This window comes from Urocampus carinirostris, chromosome 11, assembly GCF_059441175.1.
Source record: "Urocampus carinirostris isolate Australia breed hairy pipefish chromosome 11, RoL_Ucar_1.0, whole genome shotgun sequence".
In the NCBI taxonomy this organism is placed as follows: domain Eukaryota; kingdom Metazoa; phylum Chordata; class Actinopteri; order Syngnathiformes; family Syngnathidae; genus Urocampus; species Urocampus carinirostris.
This window is the reverse complement of record NC_142359.1, coordinates 8,736,254-8,752,489: the sequence shown is the minus strand read 5'-3', so window position 1 is coordinate 8,752,489 and position 16,236 is coordinate 8,736,254. Positions and strand designations below refer to the sequence as shown.

Here is a 16,236-nt window from a genome sequence, read left to right as displayed (position 1 = left end):
GTGCCGAGGTGCCTAACTTGTTTGGGTGTTTGGGCAATTGGGTTGGCCATAGTCCAAATATGTTGTGTGTGTTTTTTTGCTATTTTTTTCCCTTTTATTTTCTTTGTCATTGTATGTGTTTGTCTTGCTGTCGGTCACCCCTCTTGAGGGATATGACCAAGGTAGATAGATAGATAGATGGATGACTATATTAGGGGATATAGCACGTTTACAGAGGTGGACCCAAATGCAGGGAAGGTACAGGTCGGAGCTGGTGACGCCTGAAGGTTTTCGTCCGTCCCTGCCGAAACCTGGCCAGAAGAGCTGAGGACTCCTCTCTTTGTTGCCGAGACAGGGACCGTCTTGCCACCTGGACTTGGGGGGGGTCGAGGGTCGTTGTCCTCCCCTTCTGAAGCAAGGACCAAAAGCACCCGACGGCCTTTCTCCTCGCTGCCAGGAAAGGAACCTTCTCACCGCTAGGAGAGGGACCAGAAGCAACCAAGGGACCTATTACTCGCTGTTAGAACAGGGACCAGAATCAAAAGAGGGACCTCCTCCTCACTACCAGGACAGGAAACAGAAGCTGCCAAGGGACCTTCTTCCCTCTGCCAGGAACAGTTGCGGCTGACAGTCCCCTGATGCAAAAAAAGGGACAGAGGAAATGGACGCTTCCCACTAAGTCTTGTGGTGGTCGGGTCATAGCCTTTGTCATCCCAGTTTCCATATCCATGTCATTTCTGCTATCGTCCACTGTCATGTCAGGTTTTGTTCTGTTTTGTTCTGTTTGTTTTGTGACCACTTGTTTATAACTTTATACCTCCTTCTGTTATTATATACCATCCCTCTTATAGAGCACACCTGCCTGTTTTGGAGTCCCTGCATTTGGGTCCACCTGCGAAACGTGAAAGGCTCTTAAGCATTGCTATAGTGGCGCTCTTGAGGCTTTACAGAGATGCTGAAAAGAAGATCGCTTTGTGCTACTGGAAGTGGTTGGTGGTCCAGAGCTGTGGTACCCAATTTAGCCATCAGAGGGAGTTACAGACCCAAGAAGTCAGATGTTTATTGCTATTTCTTTTCGGTGCCTTGGCACAAAAGCAAGCTAAAGACACTCGCGGACGCATAAAGTACCACTTTGTAGATTTGCACAAAAATCTGTTCAGCCATTTGGGAGTCTATAAGTCCGGTACACTCACACACACACACAAATTAAGATTTATAAAGTAGTTTAGATAGGAGAGTGATATAAACATTTTTTTTCGGTCTTTTTTTTTTCTCAGGAAGGACCAACGTTTATAACGCTATTACGAAATACCTGCCAACACTTCTGCTTTATGCTTTGGACTACCGCACTTCTTACCTTAAAATTACCTCCCGCTTTTTTTTTTTAATTATACAACCATTTAAAATTTAACGGTTGGGTGCGTAGTTTGTGGTATCCTTACAGAGTGTAAAATTAAATATTTTATCTATTGAGGATGTTCACAATGCCCTATTGAGTCCAAAGAGACTTCATATAATTTTTTCACCATGCCTATCTGCTTTTATCACTTTTATTATCAGTGTTTTGGCCATTGTACCCATTAGGCTGAAAGAGGATGGGTTCGGTGGAGAGTAATTTCAGGCGTGAGCATGCGGTTTTCTTTTCAGGATGAAAATGGTGAAAGTAAGAACAGGACTGTTTCAAATACAGTCCAAATGTCAACCCAATCCCCCCAAAAGATGAAAAAAGAAGAGTTTATTCTAACGCATTTAACTTGCGCATGCAAAACAAGAAGCGGGACAGAGGCTGCAATGATAGTTTCAGCCAGAAGATGGCGTCAGCAAGATGAATATTTTTAAGTTACGGACACCAAGTTTAAACAAAATCCCGAAAGTTTTTTTCACCCGTAAAACGAGAGTCCTGTATAAAATCTACCGCTTTTTAATCTCAAATTGATTGCATGTTTATGATTTTCTTCCCCAGGGCCATAACCACCATAAACAAGCATACAAGACTGTGAAAATATATATCTTACCTATGTATAGAAAAATGGACGTTGAAGACTGATTTATCAACTTATTTTGAAATAATTATTGCAGTATGGTACTTTTTTATTGCACTATCCTTCTGATGTATTTGCACTAAGGCCAGTCTCCAAGCACTAGTTCATAAATATTTGCTTTTATTATCCTGACATTCTTTTTTATCTTCTTTTATCCTCTTAAGCCTTCATTACGTGTTTATCCTCGAGTGTCACGTTTATTCTCGCAGTAAATAATGTTCACTACGTTGTTATCGATGACCAGGGTTGGGTTACTTTAACTTGATTACTTTCAATTACTTTTGGATTACTCCAATACCAAATATGCTAATAAAAGACAAAAGAAACTAAATATGGATAAAATGACTACATTTTGTGCAGGCTTGGGGAGTAACGGAATACATGGAATGGCAAAAAGGATGTTGGCAAGCTGTTTGGATTTATTTTCATTTTGTTTCTGTCGCATTTTATGTTTGTTCGCCCCGGCTGAGTCACTCCTAAGACTTAAAAAGTGGTCGGCGGCGCCCTCTGTTGGCTGCGGCTGCATCGGCTCGCTACAACGGGTCAGGTGCAATCGACATTTCGTTCTGTGTACATTGTTACACAGAATGACAATACAAGGAAATTATTATTATTATTATATTTTGCCGGAGATCAAAGAGGTCAAAGGCAGGAGAGAAAGCTTACCGCGTGTTGTGAGTCTTCATTTTATTCATATTTGGTTTCTTTTGTCTTTTATTAGCATAGTTGGTATTGGAGTAATCCAAAAGTAATTGAAAGTAATCAAGTTAAAGTAACCCTACCCAACCCTGTCGATGTCAATAAAGACAATCCCATTCTAATGAATGGACACGTTCCTACACTTTCCTCTCCATTGTTCGAATCCTTAAACAACCTCAATTTTCATTTTGAATTACTCTGCTCATTTTGTTTTTAAATGCAGCAAACCACGTGTTTCATGCACTTTTTGATCCGTTCTATTGTTTTTTTCCCCTGACTTCGCTTTGTGCACGGGACATTACTGCTCCCATGTGGAGATTCCTTATATTGAAGTTCTGTATTCAATCTTATTTATGTGGCACCTTTCTTTTATATATAAAAATAAAACAACACCGGGATGTGATGTTATTCGTTTGATGTTTGTAAACAATTTACAGGAAACGACTCAAACAAAAAGAGCCCAACAATGTATTTTTTATCAAAATGTTTTTGATACCTTTTTTGTTTCGGAGTGATCTTTGCATTATGTAATAGGTGAAATGACAAATATTTGTCTTGGCTCACTTACAATGAGCTATAAATGAAGAGCTAAAGTGGAAGAAGGAAGTGTTTATTGCATGCTAAACTTTTACTGCTGTAAAATGAGCAAGTAGACCACCTAGTATTTTTATCATACTTTATTTTATATTTAATGTTTTATTTTATTGTATTTCAATACAACAATGCATTGCAGCCCGGTCATCCTAGAAGGGAAATTACGGTCCCTTTTCAAGGTTTCATTTTCCTCGTGCTGAGGTTTTCTTTGCCCTCATGTAGGTTTTAGATCAGATGTCATAATAGTCTGTAGTTTGCAATAATCTGTCATCTGTGCAGCCCCATGAGACTCCTTGTGATTAAGGGCATCACAAATATAGACCCTTTGACTTGACTTATCCTGAGGTTTTTGAGTTTTTCCTTGCCCTCATGTAGGTTTTAGATCAGGGGATGTGTCATAAATCTGTAGTTTGCGATAATCTGTGGTCTGTGCAGCCTTTTGAGAATCCTTGTGATTAAGGGTGTCGACTTGACTTGACTCATCCTAAAGTTTTTGAGTTTTTCCTTGCCCTCAAGTAGGTTTTAGATCAGGGGATGTGTCATAAATCTGTAGTTTGCGATAATCTGTGCAGCCTTTTGAGACTCCTTGTGATTAAGGGTGTCACAAATAAACGACTTGACTTGACTCATCCTAAAGTTTTTGAGTTTTTCCTTGCCCTCATGTAGGTTTTAGATCAAGGGATGATGTCATAATAGTCTGTAGTTTGCGATAATCTGTCGTCTGTGCAGCCCTATGAGACTTCTTGTGATTAAGGGCGTCACAAATAAAGACCCTTGGACTTGACTCATCCTGAGGTGTTTGAGTTTTTCCTTGCCCTTATGTAGGTTAGATCAGGGGATGGTGTCAAAATCTGTAGTTTGCGATAATCTGTGGTCTGTGCAGCCTTTTGAGACTCCTTGTGATTAAGGGTGTCACAAATAAACATGACTTGACTCATCCTGAGGTTTCTGAGTTTTTCCTTGCCCTTATGTAGGTTTTAGATCAGGGGATGGTGTCATAATAGTCTGTAGTTTGCAATAATCTGTGGTCTATGCAGCCCTTTGAGACTCATTGTGATTGGGGGCTATACAAATAAACATGACTTGACTCATCCTGAGGTTTTTGAGTTTTTCCTTGCCCTCATGTAGGTTTTAGATCAGGGGATGGTGTCATAATACTCTGTAGTTTGCAATAATCTGTGGTCTATGCAGCCCTTTGAGACTCATTGTGATTAAGGGCGTCACAAATAAACATGACTTGACATCACTTGACTCAAAGTGATGCGTCCAATTAAAAAGTTATCCGGGTTATTCATTTTCTACCATTTCTTTGTGTTGCAACATGTTTTCTTTGTGGTGTCACAAAGGATTTACAAGTGTGTATTATGCGTTTAAACAAGGGGAGGTTTGTCATTATTTAAAAATAATAATCGTTGACATGAAACATCTTTATTATTGTTTATAACAATGTAATAAACATTGTATGCGACGAGATTACACCTGGCACTCCCGGCTAAACATGTAATGAAGACATTAAAGAGGAAAAAAAGAGCTAAGACTTTCAGAATAAAATAAAAATAAAATACTATTTGCAACGTAATAGCTTAAATTATATTTGTGCCATGTTTCTGAAAGGAAAAAAAAAATCATAATAATACAACAAAAAAAGGTGCAATCACATTTAACAGCAAAAAATGAGCCCAAACATATTTTTAGTCATATGTTTTGACTTTCATGCAATAACATTTAGGGTGTCCTTTACAGTCTACCTGTGGAGCACCACTGTTCTCAAATACCTTTTTTTCCAACATAAAATAAGGTAAAGAAAAGAACATTGAGAAAATATATAAGTCTGAAAAAAATACAACAATAATTCTGCAAATAACTCATTCGGGGCCCAAGGTTTTTCTCAAATTGGGAGAGCTGCCTGCCATTTAATGCTATTTTTGAAGGCCTACATAAATTTTCGTTATTATATATATTTATATATATATATATATATATATATATATATATATAGGCTTAAGACATATCAAAAGAAAGTGAACACACATCGTTCATTCGAAAAAAAAGCATGTTTTTAGCTTTTTCTTAAAAATAATCGCCTCCAAGAAAATTAGAGAAAAAAAAACACTTTTTGTGAAGGGATGCTTATTTCCTTATTCCTTATTTCTAGCATTTGAGATACCTCCAATATCTAAACAACACATTTTATAATGACAAGGGAACCTTCCCCATGAAATATTTTTCTTGCAAGAACACTAAACTCATGCATGAACGAAGCATTGACGTTGCAAAAAACTTTCGGGGGACAATATTTCCAGTGACGGAATGAAACGATTTTGGTCCCTCGCACATTCTCAATCACTGGATATAGGAAGCAAAGCAACACAAAAAGTGGGGGCTCCTCGATGTGTGGACAAATATTTGTGTAACACCATTCCTGCCATTTAGTAGTGATCTCATACTGAAATAAACCCTAGAGGGCAGCACCCAAAAGCCTTTAGAATTTTTTTACTTTGAAAAAAAAAAAGAAAAAAAAACTAGTTATCCATTACGGCCCTGAATGAATTAACAAAATGCTGCCCGCCACTCAAAAAATGTCCTACCCCTGGTGTAAAATGTCTGAATTATTAAGAGTTTTGAAAGCATCAGATTTCATATGTACAATATATTTAATAACAGTTCAACGTTAGTTGCTTTGCTAAGTAGCTTTTTCTATCATTATCAATTTTAATGATAGAAAACGTCAGAAACAGGATGACACTAACTTCTAAACAGTGAGGTTAAATAAATAAATAATACAGCCATGTGCACACTCTCGGAAGAAAGAAAAACGGGAAGTCTCAAGTAAGAGTCCTATCAAGTGAAAGTAAAAAGTGACCATGCAAAAATGGTGGACTTTCCACAAAGTATTTTCAAGTTGCCGGGGGTGTGGGGGGTTAAGAGTCCGCCTCAATTTTTGGGCTTGCTTAAAAGTTTGACCTTGTGTAACCTTAAAAATTTAATTAAAAAAGGGGTCTCAAGGGAAGGCTCTAGAATGGGGATGGCAATTCCTTGTCTGAAGGCTTCTCTCCCTGTTTTAGTTGCAATTTCAAAATCCACTGATGTCTTCTCTCCCTATTTTAAATGTTAACAGAAGTTTAAACCTAACATGGCTCTTACAGGGTGTCAGGACCACCAGGCGCATTCAGAATCCAGCCGTTTTCTTCCAGAAGCTCAGACAGCAGCGGCTCCAACAGGGGTGCGTTTGAAGGGAAAAACTCCTCCGGGTTATCGGGGAGCGGCACAGGAAGCGGGTCAGGAAGTGGATTGGGAAGCGGATTGGGAAGCGGATCGGGAAGCGGGGCGGGCGGGAACTCGAGCGTTGGCGCTACTGCCTGATTGGGTGGCATCAAGGCTGGAGCCTCGTCCGAATGCCCCGGAACAAAAAAAACCCCGTCACCGGCGGCGAACGCGTGTGGATCGAGCAAATCCTCGACGGGTCCGATCCCGGAAGTGAGGGACTGGACGTCATCGTGATGAAGCGTGGACAAGTGGGACAACAAAGCTGGGAATTCCATGTCACCGCCAAACAGTGAATGAGGCGCAAGTGAGAGGAGACTGGGAGAGACCAACCCGGATGAGTGGGACGATCGGGAGTTTTGGGGGTCTACGAGGTTTTGGTGGGTAGCAGACGGCGGAGGCATCGTAGATCCTTGCAGGATGCAAAATGGCAAATGACGCTTCAGTACCTCCGTGTAGTGGCGCTCTTCTTTCTTTAACGCCGCAATTTCCTTTATCAAGGCCGAATTTGAAGCCTCCAGACTCATCAGTTCCTGATAAGAGAAACATACAAATTAGCGGTCAAATCAAGTCATGTTTATTTGTATAACCCTTAATCACAAAGAGTATCAAAGGGCTGCACAGACCACAGATTATTGCAAACCAGACTATTATGACACCATCCCCTGATCTAAAACCTACATGAGGGCAAATAATACACATATCAACATAAAATATAGGTTATTCATATGCAATAGAGTAGAAGTGTGTTTTAAGCATAGATTTAAACATTTCCCCTGAAGTTGCGGATGGAATATCAGGGTGAAGAGCATTCCACTGCACCGGGGCCCGAATGGAGAACGCTCTCGAACCTGTGGAATTCTTCTTGGCTCTTGGGATCGTCTAAAAGAAACCTGTTTGAATTAGGGGTGCAACCATAAGTCAAATATACTGTAGTCGACAATAAATTCCATTGATGACTTTTGTCGCCATATACATATTTCCAACAGAGTGAGGCATCTCCACATGAGTATAATCTCTGTTGAGGGTCCCTCGACCGCAATAGCGCCTCGAGTGGTGAGATATAGAAATTACTATGTCAACATCAAATTGGTTGGTTGGATCCTTTAACCACACAGGTCATAGGGGCACCATTTCCTGTGGTGTGTCTTGGGCAAGTACTGCCTGGTGGTGCCCATGCCTCTCCACCCGGTCTCGAGCCGAGGACCTTTCGCATGTTAGGCGAATGCGCTAACCAAAACTTTTTGGAGCATTTTAACCTGGATAAAAAGACTACCAGCAAAGTTTGCAAAGCAGACCTTATATATCATGGCAGTAGCTCAGTGATGCATGAACATTCAAAGAGAACAGTGAATTCAGTGCATTGTGTTTGTAGGAATACCATCTCGTGGTCAAATGCAGCATGTGAGCATGAATGTCAACGTTGCTGATGCTAACAGTCATAAAAAAATCAAATAAAACTCTTAGATTTTATTGATAATAGGTGTCATTAATGATATTTGTCAATATTTTTAAAATGGTATTGATTTTTTACATTAACGGCAAACATCATGCCTAATAATGCTTTATAAAACAGGAATTAAAATGAAAGCATTTTAGTTGATCTGCAGAATAGAATTAATCTCACACACACCCAGACACACACCTTCTGTTTGCACAGGAATTTCAGTTTTGCTTTGGCGGCTGATCAGACTTTCTGTTCTCAAGACAGGACAGATCAGTAAAAGAATGCGTACTCCAATTTTTTAGCTTTTTGTTTCAGTGGTATGCGTTTATCATCTAGCCTACATTAGTAACCTATGTATAATAATCAAGGATGATGAGGGATCTTTTAAGTATAATATATTCACAAACAATGGGCAAAAACGATTTTCATGTTAAGCATTTAATGCGTTAACTGGTTAATGATAAATGGAAGTTCGACACCTAGACCAACACACCACACTATACAAACTCAATACTACCTTAAAGTGACCTGTTTAGCCTGGTGTGCCAGGTATAATCTCGTTGCATACAATGTTTATTACGTTATCAACGATAATAAAGACGTGGTCTGCAATTATTAAAAATATTATGACTTTTGATACAAATGACCTAGAACAAGGGTTGGCAAACAACGGCCTACGGGCCAAATCCTTTTTCATCCGGCCTGCCAAACAAAAATAGTCAAAATATAATGACAATATATATATATATTGTGGTAAATAAAACACTACTAATAGAAAATAAAATTGTGCCAACTTCATCCCATTATCCCTTTGTGTCCACAAAGTATTAAAACAAAAATACAACAAAAATACTATAATTTTCATAGTGCCTAAAATAGGGACCTCATATTACTTTTCATTCTGAAAAGAAAAAATACTCTTGAAATACTATACAAATAGTACTAACGAAATATAACAAATACTTTTACAAAAATACCACAGAAGTACTACTATGGAAATACTACAAAACGACAACAGAAATACTTCAAACATACTGTTATGGAAATACGTAAAAAATACTTTGACGGATATACTACAAAACTAGTACTAAAGAAATATGACAGAAATACTACAAAAACACTACTACAGAAATATGACAGAAAAATTACAACAATACAACCATAGTATTCACAATAGAAATACTACAAAATACGACAAATACTACTGCAAATACGCTACAAAATTACTAAAAAAATACAACTACAATAAGGCTACAAAAATACACTAGAAATACCACAAAACTAAATATCAAATGAAGTGCTTAAAACAGCGACCCAATACAAGGTTATCTTAGGATTTTCCCTTCAAATTTAAGACTTTTATCATCTTTTCAAGACCACAACCAATGACATTTAAGACAAATCTCGCACCTTTTCTGGCGCACAGCGCGGGAGGCATCCCAAAGTTACAATAAGAAGACTCATCGCAAAAAAAAACATTGTTGCTAAGTATTAAGGATCGATAATCAGAATATATAACAGAACAACACTTTACTAATCTACTTTTAACATTCATTACATCGCTGTTTTCCATCTGCCATCAGTATGTACCTGTATTTACTCATCTTCATTCTTTTCGTTTTATAGCATCATATATTTTGTTAGCTTCTTTTGAATCTTTCTTCTGGGGCTGAGGTTTTTGCTTGATTCCTAACCACTTATCCATTTTTCTTGTGTTCTCTGTGCGTCCACTTTGGAAAATGATATGCTAATGCACGACCTTATAAAGCTCGGGAAACCCCGGAAGCACGAAGTAATTCGATGCAGGCTTCTGATTGGCTACCGAGAATGCAAATTGCCAAACGAACCGAAATTTCCAAACCGAACAAGATTTCAAAATCGGAATAAAGCAAAGGTTTGATTTCAGACCCTGCTTGTATACAAAATGTAAGACCTATTTAAGGCCTTAACTTGCAGTTATCGAATTAAAGACTTTTTCAGGTTTTTAAGATTATTTTGCTTTTATCAGGGTCATTTCAAAACCAATTTAATGTGATTAATATATTTAAAAATATATATAACATGTAGATTTCTGGCCCTGCGATTGGCTGGCAACCAGTTCAGGGTGTACCCTGCCCACTGCCCGATGATTGCTGGGATGGGCTCCAGCATCCCCCGCGACCCTACTGAGGATAAGCGGTGTAGCTAATGAGATAAGATGAGAAGAGATGTATATTTCTGCACGTATATTTATTCATAAATGAAAATAAATGGATCGGTCTCCAGGATCTAGGCCGAATTTTTTAACCCAGTGCTGCCTGTGACTTTATTTATAGTTTGAAAAAAAATATTCCAACCTGATGGAGTTCATCTGCTCTCTCAGTTTGTTTTTTGCGGCTCTTGCGGGCGGCATCTCGATTTTTCAGTCGTCGCTTGGTTCCCCGTTTTTCGCCAGGCATCTCTCGTTCCTGCAGACCACAAAACGATAGTTGTTGAAGACAATCTGTTCGTGGGAGTTGCAGTTCGACAAATGCAATGCTTCGGCGGCACTATATTATTAAAGTGCAGTCACAGTCAGGGTTGGGTAGGGTTACTTTAACTGGATTACTTTCAATTCCTTTTGGATTACTCCAATACCAAATATGCAAGGACAAAAGAAACTATATATGAATAAAATGACTAAATTTTGTGCAGGCTTGGGGAGTAACGGAATTCATGGAACAGCAAAAATGATGTTTGGATTTATTTTCATTTTGTTTCTGTCGCATTTTATGTTAGTTTTGCCGGAGATCAAAGAGATCAAAGCCAGGAGAGAAAGCTTACCACGTGGTGTGAGTCATCATTTTATTCATATTTTGTTTCTTTTGTCTTTTATTAGCATATTTGGTATTGGAGTAATCCAAAAGTAATGGAAAGTAATCCAGTTAAGTAACCCTACCCAACCCTAGTCACAGTGTCATGCAAAAGTGTTGCCCCCCCCCCTAAGATTTTTAACGAATTGCCACATTCCAGGCTTCAAACTTATGGATGAAAGACTCTAAACACAAATTCACACATTCCTTACATGAGCATGAAACAAAAAACAAATGCATCCAACATTTTATATTGTGCTAATCAAAAATGGATAAGTAAAGGTTAGAAAAATATTGGGACCCTTTGAGTTAATACTATGTAGAACTTCCTTTTGCTAAGTTTTCAGATCTTGAAAAGGAAATTTTTGCCCATTCTTCCTTACAAAACAGCAAGTTGCTTATGGTATGATGGTGTGTTACGGTTGCCAAGGCGCCCAATTGGCCCCGCCCGTGTGGCGCCAGCTGAGGCTGGTTGAGAGATTGCCTTTCCGTCTATTTAAGCTCAGTGCTCTCACTCTTCCTTTGTTAGTTCTTCAACAAACCTCTGCCCCGCAAGACGTGGGTTTTGACTCGGTTTCCTGTTGGTATTTCCTGTCCGGTATGGTTCCCGTTTATTTTGTCCTGTTTAATATCGGTTTCCAGTTTTGTTCCCATCTTGTTTGTCCTGTTTAATTTCTATACCCAGTTTTGATATCAATCCTGTATGTCCCGTTGTTTAATATCGGTTTCCAATTTCGTTCCCGTCTAGTTTGTCCTGTTTAATTTCGATATTCCGTTTTTTATATCAGTCCTGTCTGTCCCGTCCTGTCCGGTATCGACCCCATCTGTCCGATATCTGCTCGGGCAATTGGTATCGATCTCGTCAGCCTCTGGCTTACTATCATTCCACACCAGACTGTTTCCTAACGTGCATGACTTCCCATTTCACGTAAAATAAAAGGCTTGTGTGAGAAACATTACGCATTTGGGTCCTGATCCTGCTCCGGTTCATGAAATGGTGATTGTTTGTGCACAGCATTTTTCGGATATTTCCACAAATGCTCTAAAACATAGGTGTCAAACTCATGGTCAACCCGTGAAATTATTTTATATACATCTACTATAATGGCTCGGCTCTATGAAACGCGGATGACTCGCAAACTACAGATCCCACAATGCAGCGCTACTTATGCCGCCACAAGACTTCCCGAAAATGTTCCCGCGTCAATCGAGTTAGCTGTAGCCTGATGAGCGCAGTCACTTTGAAAGGATGCACTGACAAACAACACGTCGGCCAGTTCAAAAAAACAAGACCGACAAGTGCATTAAAAGTGAGTCTTTAGTGTCAGGAAGCGGAGACGTAATGCTCAGGGATGAATTTCTATCACGATGTAACGCCTAAAAGGCTAAAAGGTGTCACGGTCGCCTTGGTGACCAGTCTGCCCCGCCCTCTGGGCAACAGCTGAAGCAGTTCAACTAATTGTGTGTCTGATTTAAGGCTGCATTGTGGGCTCTGCGGGGCGGGTTCATTACTACTCATTATTCACAATCCCGGTCTGTTATGCCTTGTCCTGTTTTAGTCTGTTATGCCTTGTCCTGTTGAGTTCGTGCCGGAGGAACTCTGTATTGTTCTGTTTTGCCTCGGAGTATTGGGCGACTTTTATTTTATTAAATAAAACCTATGGATCGTCAACGCATTTGAGTTCTCCCTTCATGCCTCCTGCCTCCGTTCTGGTCCGGTCACCTTCCACGCCACCACGTCCCGTGACAGAATGAACCAGCCAACAAAGAGAACTCAGCGAACGATCCCAGCGCGACTTGGGGAGAGCTGGAGTGCGCAGTTTGGCAGGCGCCTACTGAGTTGGCCTTCCCTGCCCGTTCGAACCACGGCCCCGCCCGTCGTGGCCCTTGCTGTGCCTCGAATGGGGTCCCAGGAAGAATTGACGCCTGCCTGCCCGACTCCCGTGCCGATTGCCTGCTATTCCCTCTCCCCTGCGTGCAAGTCTGACTCCGACTCCGCTGCCCGTCGGGCCAACTCCGACTCCGCTGCCCGTCGGGCCGACTCCCAAGCCTGCCTGTTCGACTCCCAAGCCTGCCTGTTCGACTCCCAAGCCTGCCTGTTCGACTCCCATGCCTGCCTGTTCGACTCCCAAGCCTGCCTGTTCGACTCCCAAGCCTGCCTGTTCGACTCCCAAGCCTGCCTGTTCGACTCCCAAGCCTGCCTGTTCGACTCCCAAGCCTGCCTGTTCGACTCCCATGCCTGCCTGTTCGACTCCCATGCCTGCCTGTTCGACTCCCATGCCTGCCTGTTCGACTCCCATGCCTGCCTGTTCGACTCCCAAGCCTGCCTGTTCGACTCCCAAGCCTGCCTGTTCGACTCCCAAGCCTACCTGTTCGACTCCCAAGCCTGCCTGTTCGACTCCCATGCCTGCCTGTTCGACTCCCATGCCTGCCTGTTCGACTCCCATGCCTGCCTTGACTCTCCCTGTACTGATTTTGTTCAGTCTTTCCTGTCCTGTCTTGTCTCTTCTGAATCTGTTCCCCCCCTGAGTCTGACTCTTCTGAATCTGATCCCCCCCCTGAGTCTGACTCTTCTGAATCTGATCCCCCCCTGAGTCTGACTCTTCTGAATCTGATCCCCCCCTGAGTCTGACTCTTCTGAATCTGATCCCCCCCTGAGTCTGACTCTTCTGCGTCTGAACCCCCTGAGTGCGACTCTTCTGCATCGGCCTGACCTGAGTGCGACTCTTCTGCATCGGCCTGACCTGAGTGCAACTCTTCTGCATCGGCCTGACCTGAGTGCGACTCTTCTGTAGAGGCCTGACCTGAGTGCGACTCTTCTGTAGAGGCCTGACCTGAGTGCGACTCTTCTGTAGAGGCCTGACCTGAGTGCGACTCTTCTGTAGAGGCCTGTCCTGTTTACCTGTTCTGATTTTGCCTGTCCTGTTCTCGTCGGTTGTAATTTTTTCTGTTTGGGACCTCGGGAGCTGTCCCTTAAGAGGGGGGCTCTGTCACGGTCGCCTTGGTGACCAGTCTGCCCCGCCCTCTGGGCAACAGCTGAAGCAGTTCAACTAATTGTGTGTCTGATTTAAGGCTGCATTGTGGGCTCTGCGGGGCGGGTTCATTACTACTCATTATTCACAATCCCGGTCTGTTATGCCTTGTCCTGTTTTAGTCTGTTATGCCTTGTCCTGTTGAGTTCGTGCCGGAGGAACTCTGTATTGTTCTGTTTTGCCTCGGAGTATTGGGCGACTTTTATTTTATTAAATAAAACCTATGGATCGTCAACGCATTTGAGTTCTCCCTTCATGCCTCCTGCCTCCGTTCTGGTCCGGTCACCTTCCACGCCACCACGTCCCGTGACAAAAGGCTTAAAGGACAAAAGCAGGGTGACGTTTCTGTTGCTGTGGATTACTCAGACGCTAAACACAATGGCCAAGAAAAACGTCGGTTCAGAAAGCCTTTCAAAACAAAGGAGAGGCTGAATACTTGTTAACGGATATTGCCGGTAAAACTGTGTGTCTTCTTTGTGGATTTATTGTTGTATTAAGGAATTTAATGTAAAAACGACACTACGAAACAAAACATGTGAGTAAGCGGAAACACCTGATTGCAAAGCAGAAGATACAGCAAGTTGAAGAGTTAAAAAAAGAATAGGAGGACGAAGCATGTGTTTTTCACCAAAATAAAATTCCCAAAGTGAGAAGCACAAATTGTATTGACATATTTTGAATTTATATAGTTCTGACAGGAGATATTTTTGGGGAGAGCAAAGTTAATTAAGTTACCTAATGTTTAAGTATGTTTATTCTGGAATAATATTCCTGTCTGTTTTAAATCAATATTTATGTTTTTTTTTAAGTCAAGTTTTAGTGTATTCAAATAAATATTCATCCAGTTCGGCCTGTGACCGAAGGTGTTGTTTGAGTTTTTGGCCCTCTGAGTTTTAAAGCATTCGATTGTAGATTTTGCTTTATGTTTAGGGTCAGTACCCTTATGAAAAGGAACTTGCATTCCATTCTCAGGTATCTTACAGACTCCAACAGAATTTTTGCTAGAATCGCCCTATATATGGCTTCGTCCATCTTCTCATCAACTCTCAAGTCCCTGTTGAAGGAAAGCAATCCCTGAGTATGATGCTGCCCCCACCATGTCTGACAGTGGGGATGTTATTTCCAGGGTTATAAACATTGTTACTCGAATACCAAATGTAACGCTTTGCATTCAGCCCAAAAAGTTCCATTTTGGTCTCATTTGACCAGATCATTATATTTTTGTCTCCATGTGCCATTTTATAGTATTCTTTCAGAAATGAACTTCTTTCCACTAGTCCATAACGGGCACATTTATGCAAATTATGACTGATAGTTATACTTATACATAGAATGTCCCTCCTCAGCTGCATATGCCAGCAGGTCAATGTGATCAATGCCCGCTTGGTTGCTTCTCTGATTAGTTTTCTGATTGTTTTGGCCAAAGGTTTTAGAGGGACGGCCAGGGGTTTTATGCTCTCTCCATTTTGATATTATATCTCGTATAATGCTCTGGGAGATGTGTAAATGTTGAGAAATTTCTTGTATCCCATTCCTGCTGTGAACTCTTCCATGATTTTATCCTGGACCTGCCTCGTTCGTGTGCTTTGGTCTTCATAGTGGTTTCTGTTCCCCATTGTCTGCTTTAACAGACCTGTGAGCCCATCACAGAGCTGAGACTTGATGCACTCTGTTGGTCATTGTTAGTTATTCAGGTCGACAGTGGAAGATTCACAAGCCATGAGGGAACTTCTGGAGTTCGATGGCGGAGTGGAGAAGGCAGGTTGGGGGGTGATTTTTTTGCAACACCTTCTTTTCAGTTATTTCGTTGTTAATATTATATAAAATGTTGAAATAATTTGGTTCCCCTTCACGATTGTGTCTAACATGGTGTCGATTCTTAAAAAATATTTTCAATTTTAATCTTTAAGTTTGAAGCCTGAAATAATGCAATATGACAAAAAGTTCTTGGTGGGTCAATACCTTCGCAGGGCATTGTATGAGGTTGCAAATAAGAAATTGCAACGTTTCAGAGCACAAGAATGCAAATATTACTTATTAATAAACAGAAGAACTTACAGAGCCCGATGCAGCCTCTTCTGATGTGTCCATGAAGAGTGGGGACATTTCACCTCAGGCCAGGCGCACTCAAAGCTTGTTATCACCATCAGGGGGAACCCTAAAAACTGACCACACCACTCTCCAAACTACACTAATCTGAGATCTCATACAAGGGGAGCGAGGGGAGTTTTATTCAGCCCGGATGACGCTGCCGACATCTTTCTTTCGCTTTCTCTTTATTTTAAAGTCTGCAGTGTCCAAGAATCGCCCCCGTGTGGTCACTCAAGGCGTGACGTCACGCACGCCGT

At 41.2% G+C, this 16,236-nt stretch overlaps 1 protein-coding gene across 1 annotated transcript; it reads right to left on the bottom strand.

Moving 5' to 3' along the window:
• Positions 1 to 4,726: 4,726 nt before the first annotated feature.
• Positions 4,727 to 16,157, bottom strand: batf2 (basic leucine zipper ATF-like transcription factor 2). The gene is made up of 3 exons (XM_088348331.1): positions 15,947 to 16,157; positions 10,362 to 10,472; positions 4,727 to 7,111 (listed from the first exon to the last, which is right to left on the bottom strand). Exons 1-3 carry the CDS (start codon positions 15,992 to 15,994, stop codon positions 6,455 to 6,457), a joined length of 816 nt encoding a protein of 271 aa, XP_088204457.1. The 5' UTR covers positions 15,995 to 16,157; the 3' UTR covers positions 4,727 to 6,454.
• Between the last annotated feature and the right edge of the window lie 79 nt (positions 16,158 to 16,236).